At 34.8% G+C, this 10297-nt stretch overlaps 1 protein-coding gene, 1 non-coding gene and 1 pseudogene across 2 annotated transcripts; all 3 read right to left on the reverse strand.

The window, feature by feature from the left end:
* Positions 1-1013: 1013 nt before the first annotated feature.
* LOC140037965 (trans-resveratrol di-O-methyltransferase-like) lies at positions 1014-1614 on the reverse strand (annotated as a pseudogene).
* A 622-nt stretch (positions 1615-2236) lies between these two features.
* Positions 2237-4212, reverse strand: LOC140037719 (trans-resveratrol di-O-methyltransferase-like). Its single transcript, XM_072082724.1, has 2 exons — positions 3395-4212; positions 2237-3042 (listed from the first exon to the last, which is right to left on the reverse strand). The coding sequence occupies exons 1-2, from the start codon at positions 4175-4177 to the stop codon at positions 2800-2802; spliced, it is 1026 nt and encodes a 341-aa protein (XP_071938825.1). The 5' UTR covers positions 4178-4212; the 3' UTR covers positions 2237-2799.
* A 5145-nt stretch (positions 4213-9357) lies between these two features.
* Positions 9358-9464, reverse strand: LOC140038204 (small nucleolar RNA R71). Its single transcript, XR_011841999.1, has one exon. It is a non-coding gene; the product is annotated as a small nucleolar RNA R71 (small nucleolar RNA).
* Between the last annotated feature and the right edge of the window lie 833 nt (positions 9465-10297).

A 10297-nucleotide genomic window follows, 5' to 3' on the forward strand; every position in this document is an offset into this window, starting at 1 on the left:
ATATCAAAATGCTCAATTGAAAAAAAAAAGTGAAAGAAAAAAGGAACGAAAATGTCAGATGTGCTGTAATTTCATTATTGGGTTGTGTAAAAACATTTTCATTTTGACAATTGAACATACATATAGACTTTGTAATACCTTACTCTTGAAATTCTTGTCTCTTCGTTTGAAGGTGAAAAGAAATTACGGCATAGTTATTTCCGTAAGTTGTAGAAAACAATCAATAAAGAAAAAAGAATAAGGTTTTGATGAGGAAACTTCAGAAATTGGAACGGAACAATGGGCTATATTTCTGTTCCAGTTTTGGGCTATGTTATGGGCCATGTAGCCTGTCTTTTTCGATTGCAATGTTTTTTTTTTTTTTTTTCTTTGTACGCAAAATAACAAAAGATACACATCTTGACTTCATACACGTCTAACAAAAATGATCCCAAAAAAAAAAAAAAAAACTATCCACAACTCCCAACAATAAACCTCAATAAGGGATCTCAAGCCCAGCACTGGAGTTGTCTTCTAGTCAATGCATGAATCCTGCCTTTCTCATTAGCGTATCAAAGAAAAGTTGAGTTTTCCTCCATTTCCATTGCTAGGAATTGCTTCTTTGCATTTCCTAAGTATTTGTACACATTCCTCATCATTCCAATCGTGCAATATCCAATATCCACTGTTTAAATTAACATTCATATCACAAAGAATTCAAATTAGTCAAGAATACCACATTAAAGTTTTTAAAAAAATTGAAATTGAAAACAGGTACAAAAGCCTCCCCCCCCCCCCCCCCCCAAAACAAAAAAAAAAAAGTTTTGCTAATGCTCTATTAACATTCATGAATAAACTTCCATGACTGATCCAATGCTTTACCAATCATGTAATGAATCAGCAGCTTACATAGATGTGTTTAGAATCAATACTAAGACAGGCCTTTTAACAACAAAAAGGCGAATATGGATCTGTTGCATCTTCTTGGAAAGGTGATCTTACCTTCATTATAACATCATCTGCTGGAGGAATAGCTACAAACATATTTCCTTAGCCAAAGTTCCAGTTCCACCTCCAACATCCACCAAAGAATTCAACCCTGAAAAAACATCCTTCCAATCCCTGATCAGAATACTGCCAACTAGCCTAGAATCGCTAGCCATTCCTTCATTAAAAAAATTATTAAGCTTCTGATGTGACAAGTCTTGAAGGGATTCACATCACTGTTGTTTTGCAACCACTGGCTAAGGTGGTACCATGGATCCATCAAGGTAGGATCAAGCATGGTGTCACGCTAAAAGGCTCATCTTTTAATAAAGGTTTAGATAAAGTAGTGAGCATATAACCTTCCTCTTCATCGTCGTGCTGACTAATTTTTGCCTCGATGAAGAAGCCTGACTGGATTAGAATCCTCATCAGGCGACAGACAAAGTGGGGCTTTTGCATTGCCAATTGGAAGAGCATTTGGAGTTCATCCAGGGTCATTGGCTTACCCTGCTTGTGAATAATGTCTGGTATGCCAAGTTGAATTGCACATTTGAGGGACATGGAGTTTATGAAGTTGAATATGTGATTCCATATGTGAGCTTGAGCTTGAAGTAGCTCATTAGCATGACCATTTCTACCCAAATCCATCTTTTTCGCTGTCGATTTTGTTTTCCCTTTTGGGTATAACAGGCAGGCGTCCAATCTTATGGTTAAAGAGCATATAAGACCCACACAAATGGATTGGCATGATGATTAGTAACTGGGGCCATGAGTGGCTATAACAATTCAATTTAGTTCTTCTGCGCACTCTTTTTGTTGACCAATATATTTGCAAGATCCAGAAAGGTGTATTTATGGAGAATGGGCTGCGACGGTTGTCAGGTGCCACGGTCCCAAATGATGTATGGGAAAGATTTTCTCAACAAGGCAAATTTTGATATTGTGCAGCCAAAAGCAAGTCACATAACTTTGAAATTACAAACATATATGGATCTACACGAATATTAATTAGATACAATGTCATTGTTTCAAAATTGAATATGTAAGTTACATTGAGTTACATTTTGTTTAGAAAGTGTTATACAACTTAGGCAAGTTAAGAACTGAAAATCTTTTTCAGTTTTTTGTCCCTCGTGTTTATCTACTTCAACAATGTCGGAAACAGTTGTTGTCCTTAGCTACCTCAACTCCACACCATTTATACATAATGTGCTTGCTGCGTATTCCAGACTGGGATTTGGACGCATTCCAATGTTGGATTGTGGTGGGGTTTAATACCAAATCAATGAATTAAATCCTTTATATAAAGGAGAAAATAGTGGACACTAATAACAACACACAAAATAAATTTATATTGGACACTAATAATTGAGCCTCACTCTTGAGAATAGTTGCTCTAATATATCAGTGCCTCACTCTTGAGATATCTGCTCAAACACTCACTCAACAATTGAACTCGTTCATTTCCTATCTTTCACTTCAGCTTTGGTGCCCTTCAACTGAGGAAATGGCATTTATTTATACTAGTAAGGATCCTACAAGCGGCTGTAATTTTTCTCTTCTCATTCAATGCCCAATTGCCAGAAAATCCGGTGAACTTCGCGAGTAAATCTGGTTCAAGATACAAGCACGAACCAAGTTGATCAGCCGCCCACGTTCAGCTTCAAGACTGGACTTTGGCAATTTGTCTATTGCCAATAAATGAGTAAAACAAACACTCCAAAGCCATAAAACTTATTCTGAACATCCTGACTAAAGATTCATCACTCTTTAGCACAAACAACATTTTCAAAAAGCATATTAATTAATAATAATAAACCTCAATGATAGATCTCAATCCCAATACTGCACCCAATCTTTCTCATTTCTTTGCCTTCCTTTGAGTAGAACCATCACTTCCATATCATGGAACAGTTGGGTCTCAATCGCCTCATGATCATCATCCCCTTTCTGCTGGCTTTTGCAGAACGTGTCAACAATTATCACTTTGCCTCCTTTTTCCTTGCTAGGAATTGCTTCTTTACATTTTTTTAGTATTTGTACACACTCATCATCGCTCCAATCAATCAATATCCACTGCTTGATTGCAAATTATATCACAATGAAAGAAAATTTTTGTTAGAAATACTACTCCCCATCTAAAGCTTTTTGCGTCAAAAAGGAAAAACAAAACTATTCTCTTATAGTACCAAACACACGCAATCAATTTGACGTTTAAAACTTTGTTCTTTTTTTTTCCCACTTCATGATGCAGTTCTTAGATTAAGCATGGCCTCAATTTCTACTACTCAATCTTACTTTTGCAGTTGACACTTCTTATAATTGGTGAATTTTAATCTTATGAACTCAGGCAATAAGGATAAAAATCTAAATAACACTACTATAAAAAAAATTGTCAACTAGAAAACGTGCAACATCGATTTCATACCTTCATTAAAGCAGCATCTGCAGGAGGAATGGCTTCGAACATGTTACCTCCAACATAGGCCAAGTTCTTACTACTCTCCAAGCCATCAACAACATGAGGAAGATCAAGCACAGTGCATTTCAGGCGAGGGAAAGCATCAGCAATTGCCTTAGCAAAGGTTCCAGTTCCACCTCCAACATCCACCAATGAATTCAAACTCTCAAAAACATGCTTACAATCTTTGGTCACCACACTACTAACCAGCCGGGTATCACTAGCCATTGCTTCGTTAAAGAATTGATTAAGCCACGGCTCATGACTTGCAAAAGCATAAATTGACCTCCCATGGCAAGTATAAAATGGGGTTTCATCACTGTTCTGAAACCACTGGCTGAGATGGTGCCATGGATCAGTCAAGGTGGGATCGAGCATGGCTAGTAAAAACGGCGTCATGCTGAAAGGGTTACTCTTTAAAAGGAGTTCAGAAGCAAAAGTGAGCAGATAACCCTTTTGATTATCATTCTCATTTCCAGGAATCTTTGCTTCAATGAAGAAGCCTGAGTGGTTCAAAATCTGCATGAGACGATAAACGAAAGGGGCTTTTGCATTCTTGATGGGAAGAGCATCGATCAATTGATCAAGGGTCATCGGCTGGCCATGTTTGTGAATAGCGTCTGGAATGCCTAATTGAATTGCACATTTGACGGACATAGAATTTATGAAGTTGAATATATGGTTCCATATGTGAGCTTGTGCTTGAAAAAGCTCACCAGTATGATCACCAATATTTCTAGCCAAATCCATTTTTTTGTTTGAAATTCTAGGATTTTTTTTTTCGCTTTTTGGTTGGGAATTACAAGTAGAACTCGCATTTTATAGGCCGGGTATGGGATTCACAGGAATAACGTTGCAATAGTTTCTTCTAATAGTCTGACAAGAACCTGTTAGCAAAATAAACAATGAAATCAACTCAGAAACAAGGATCCAAAGGCAGCTGACATCAGTTTCCTTTTCTTGACCAATTCATATATGAGTATATGGGTTAGTCTAGTCTCCTTCTTGGTGTAACTACACATAATTCAGTGTTTCTGGAGACGTGCTTAAATTAAAGTGTATAATCAGCACTTATTAATTAATTGTTCTTTGTGTCGACTCGTATTATCACTTGAGAAAATCACATAATGCACGCTGCTGGTGGTGCTTCTTGTTTGGAAGACGAAGAAAAAGAAATTAAATTGTCACAACTTTTGAGCCGTGGTTGAGTAAAATTTTACGTTGGTGCATCATTCTTGAGCAAATTCTCTTTTCACAACGATCTGGTGTATTGCAATGCTTAAGAAACATTATTCTTGTCCTAAATATAGGGATCGATTTCTTAATTGGAATGTTAAGCCTTGTTTTCTTCCTACTATGAGAGATTTACAACTCTAATGGATTCGAAAATTAGTACTACCCATTATTGTTAATCAATATCAAATACTAGAATTTGATGAAATGTGGAACCAATGTTTTTTTGGGCTATTCTTTTATTCATAATGTATATATCCATAATTTGGAGCTCTTAGATTTAGAGTCTTCGACCTATAAAATATGGGGTAATTGAACATGGCATGATGCTAAAGTAAATGAAGTGGTCTTTAATTTAGGGTCTTATCTAATAAGTGTCCATTAGCCATTCATTGTTAAGATGAAGTTCACATGTAAATATCTTAGAAATGTAAAGTTAAATAAAGAAAATTTATAGAAATAAGGTATAGTAATAATTGTTAGAATGTATATTTATACGGTAAGTTTGGTATGATTTACAAGTCTTAATGGCCACAAGATAACACAATTCTTAATTTAAAAGTTCTCTATTTTGAAAATTCAACACATGCAGACATTTTCTGAGTTTTTGGCTAAATAATCTATTTTTCAAAAAATAATCCCAAAGTAATGCTCTTTCAGTTTTTATTCCCTTATTAATCTAGTTATCACCATATCGACTCCCCATCAAAGGAAAAAATAACTTGTAAATCTTTTGTTTAGATATTACACAGTCTTTCTTTATTTAGTGCCTTAAGGACATTCTGTAAACAAATTAAAAAAGGAAAGTGGATCCATAATTAGTGTTGTAAAACTGTTGATCACTCTCCAAATTGCAATGATTTTGCCGAAGAACCTTTTTTTTGCTGTCATTATTCCTCCCTAGCTTTATTCTTGATTATTATATCACAAGTTCCTTCCTTTTTTTCTTGCTACTTGTAATTTTTTATACAGTAGTCTCCTAACTTTGTAAATTTTAAGAAGTTTGCAGAAACTCAAATTGTTTGAAGTACGAGTAAACATTTCAAGATACATAATAATCATAGTTTATGTGAACTATAAAAATTCCACTACAAGGGGAAAGAAAATTTGAAAAAAAATTCTCTTGCATTTTTTGACTTATCAAAAGAGAATATATCCCAAAAAAATAGGAGAGAGAAAAGATAACTAGGTCAGTGTTAGTATCAAAATTAACACGCTATATGAGCCAATCTAAATGAGAAACACTAATTAACTCAATAATAGATAGATAAATATTTTTATTTATCTTTAAGATTGTACATAAGTAGCAAAATTTGAACTATTGAAAAGTTATTAAAAATATATTGATGTGAATTGTACCTCTTAATATAAGATGGAAATGTGAATTCTTTCCATACTCAAAGTCCACATGGCAACAAGTAGGTCAACAAGGGAATATATTTTGAAAGTGCATTAGTTTGGGAATAGTTTTAAAGAATGAGGTCATTGTGGAAATAAACTTGACATTTTCTAACACATGTAAATTTGGTAAGCTTTCCTCGTTATTGTGAAGATGGAGAAAGGAATGCCTACACAAGTGTTAAAGGAACCAAAATCCTCGCAAAGAAAAAATATATAAGTACAAAAATTTGATTTGAATATTTGCAGAATTTAAACTTGGGTTTTACTAACGGGTGCCTTACATAATATTCACTTAACATATCATATATATACACATAGTAACAATTATTATCCTCTCTTGTATTTACATACTTTCCTTATTTAATCTTACCTACCCTCTTTTATATTTATTTACTTTCTCTAATTAATATTATATTTTAAAAAATACAACACTTGAAATATATTTTAACAAGTGTTCTATGGGCACTCGTTATACAATTTAAACTTTGATTATATTATATTGAACTCCATAATGGGCTAAACTTTTGTTTCTTGACTTTGATTTGTTGCTATATTTGCAGTGCAGTTTGTCTGTCAAACATTTTAAAAAATAATTACAGCACATAATTTAAAATATACACATTTGTTTGGGTACTAAACTTTTCAATTATATTTTGTCACTTTTGGATTTGTTTCCAACATTACTTGCATATCTTGTTATCGAAGTGGGCAGATAACCCTTTTGATTTCATTTTCAGGAAGCTAATTTGATTTAATGAAAAAGTCTGAATGGATTAAATCGGCATGAGACGACTAATAAAAAGTGACCCTGGATTGTTGATTGGTATAGCAATGATCAATTTAGCAAGGCTGATTGGGTGGCCATACCAATTTCTGCTTATGAAGTTAAACTGCACATGTGAGGAATAGAGAGTTTATTGATAAATGAATATTTAATGTGTATTTTGTACAATTTTGGCATGAACTTTTGGTATGTTTTGACAAGATTAAAGCCATTTTTGAACTCTATTGGTGATAATTACTTAAATATTGTTTAAGTGTTCAAAACTTGATAAATGAGTGGAATAATGCGTTAATTTTGTGAAATTGTGAAGAATATTGATGTACGAAATTCATGCACGAGCTGAAAGAAGTGTAAGGATTGTCCAAAGGATAAAGTACACAAGAAATTAGGAGCAAAAATGAAGAAAAATGAAAAGAAGTGAAAAACTGGAAAATACCAGCACGGATCCGAACTCGGATACGTGAGAATAAGGGACGATCCGAGCCCTCGTCTGTACTTCTGGAGCAGTGTATCCGAGTACAAACGATCCAAGCTCGGATCCATTAGAGAAAGGCCTCGGATCCTAAAGATCCGAGCTCAGATCCATATTCAGGATCCGAGGCTTGGATCTGTCTCTCTCTTCAGCAAGTGGCACAGCCGTGTTCCTTTACATTTCTCACAACTTTTCCAGCTACTTTGAGGGACAGAAATCGGTGGCACATGGTTCTGCAACAAAGGAGAAGACCAAATGAATTGTAGACAAAAGGAAATATCATATTTTTGACTTCTTTCTACAAAATCTGAGTGGAGAAAATTATGAAGTGAGAGGAGTAGACTTTCTACCACTTTTTATGCAGAAACACAGGGAAGAAGCCTGGGCATCTACGTAGCTAGTTTTCCTTCTTGTAACTAGTTTCTCTCTAACTAAGAGTTCTTGGAGAGGCATTTTGGAGGTTGCACTTGTAATCATCTTGTACAAGAACATAGCAGAATTTAAGGGCTTCACCATCAATTAGCTAAGCTTTCTTTTATCTTTCTTGTACTCGTACTTCATGATGTTTTGCATTAATAAACTTGTGAGTTTGATTGTTAAATCATTCATGAGTAACTAAACTCCTTAATCTAGGGAGTAGATGAAACTTATAACTAAATAATACTAATTGAATGTGATTTACACTTGTTATATCTTGTATTAACTTGTCTACTTGTGTAGCTGTGATTACTTGTTATTGATTGATCACCAATAGCATGTTTATAGTTGTTATTATTCAATGAGAATTGGTAGTAACAATGGAAACACATGAGTAGAGTTTAAGTTGTATGTTCATGAAAATAGAGATACACTTAAGTGGATTACTTAACATTTCATAAAAGAAAACAGAGGGGTATTAGTATTTCACCATGAAAATAGGGAAAACTAAACTACTCTAGACCATTTCATCATGAGAATGAGACTTGATAATTTTGGAAATGAATCTCTGGTTAAACAAGAATCATAACAAAAGGTAAATCCATTCATTTGTGTTGTTTATGCCATAAGTGGAATTTACATCCCTAGAGTCTTTCTTGAGTGAAATTTCTCCATTTGAATTTAACATTTGTTAAACTAGATTTGTGTATCAGATTTGTAGACTATAGCAATATACTTTCTCTATTCACATTTATTGTAAGTCTAAATAATAGAGAAAAATAAGGGTCTAGTACTTGTTTAATTTGCTTCTCGTGGGATCGACCCGATACATACCCTACATTACAGTTTCGGCCTGTATACTTGCAGTTAACGGGTATAAAAATCAGATTTAAACTTGCATTGATATAAAAATTCTGTCAAGTTTTTGGCGCCGTTGCCAGGAAGCGGCAATATTAGAGCCTAATCATCTTTATTAATTTAGACAGCTTTATTTTTATTAGTTGAGTTGATTATATTTAATCCTACATTGTAATCAACTTTTGACAATTAGAGTTGCGTAATATCTCTTATTTCTAATTGTAGTGTATGCACCGGGCGTCTCGAGAAGTTGTACTTTTCGATCCAGAGATTGAGAGGACACTACATAGACAAAGGAGGAACACACCACAACAAGAGGAACAAGAGATTTGGCAACCAATAGAGGAAATCTTAATAGAGCTTCCAGTTGAAGAAGAAATGGCAGAAAACGAAGCAAATAGGCGAGTTCTACGAGATTTTGCTCTACCGGGAATACAAGGATCTCAAACGAGCATAGCAAGGCCTTTGGTAAATACTAACAATTTTGAGATTAAACCATCACTTATCCAAATGGTTCAACAATCTCAATTTGGAGGTAATGCAGTACAAGATCCTAATTCACACTTAGCTATATTTTTGGAAATTTGTGATACAATTAAAATGAATGGAGTTAGTGAAAATGCTATAAGGCTAAGATTGTTCCCATTTTCATTGAGAGATAAGACCAAACTTTGGCTGCACTCTCATGCTCCAAATACTTTCACCGGATGGGATGATTTATCAAGAGCATTCTTGAATAAGTATTTTCCACTAGGTAAGACTGCTAAGCTAAGAATGGATATCACTAGTTTTAACCAATTGGAAGGTGAATCATTATATGAGGCATGGGAAAGGTTTAGAAATTTGCTTCGGAAATGTCCACACCATGGACTGCTGGAGTGGTTAATCATACAAATCTTCTATAATGGTTTAGTTTTTTCTACTAAAACTATGATTGATGCAGCTGCAGGTGGAGCTTTAATGGGAAAATCACCCCAAGAAGCTCAGAATTTGATAGAAAAAATAGCCGCAAATAACTACCAATGGGCCGATGAGAGAGGTAATACAAGACGTCACGTAGGTATGATAGAAATCGACACTCTCAATATGCTGAGTGCTCAAATGAATAATGTGATGAAATTGCTAAGTAGACAAGGTGGAGTTGGTCCAAGTTCATCTAATGCATATGTAACGTGTTGTTCTATATGTGAAGGTGAACATGATACTAATGAGTGTGTTGATTTTGAGCAGGTACAATTCGTCAATAATTACAATCGTAATACTCAAAATAACCCCTACTCGAATACTTACAATTCGGGGTAGAGAAATCATCCAAACTTTGGATGGAAGGACCAAGGAAATCAACCAAGGCCAGCCAATCCACTGGGATTTCAATCAAGGCAATAATAAAGCTGAAACCAAACCTGGTTGGGAGATAGCTGTGGAAAAGCTTGCTAAGGTTACTTCTAATAGATTCGAACGAGTTGAGGGGCGACTGGACCAACTGGCTGGGATGTATAGAAATTTGGAGGTTCAAATTGGTCAAATTGCCAATGTGATCAACAACAGAAACCCTGGTGAATTGCCGAGTAAAATCGAAGTGAATCCGAGAGAGCAAGTCAATGCTATAACTCTTAAAAGTGGTAAAATGGTTGAGGGGCCTAACTCTGGTAAATCAAGTGGTGAAAAAGATAAGGAGCAAGCATATGGAGGAGTAAAACCGAGC

The sequence above is a fragment of the Coffea arabica genome, chromosome 3c, assembly GCF_036785885.1.
Source record: "Coffea arabica cultivar ET-39 chromosome 3c, Coffea Arabica ET-39 HiFi, whole genome shotgun sequence".
Taxonomy (NCBI): Eukaryota; Viridiplantae; Streptophyta; class Magnoliopsida; order Gentianales; family Rubiaceae; genus Coffea; species Coffea arabica.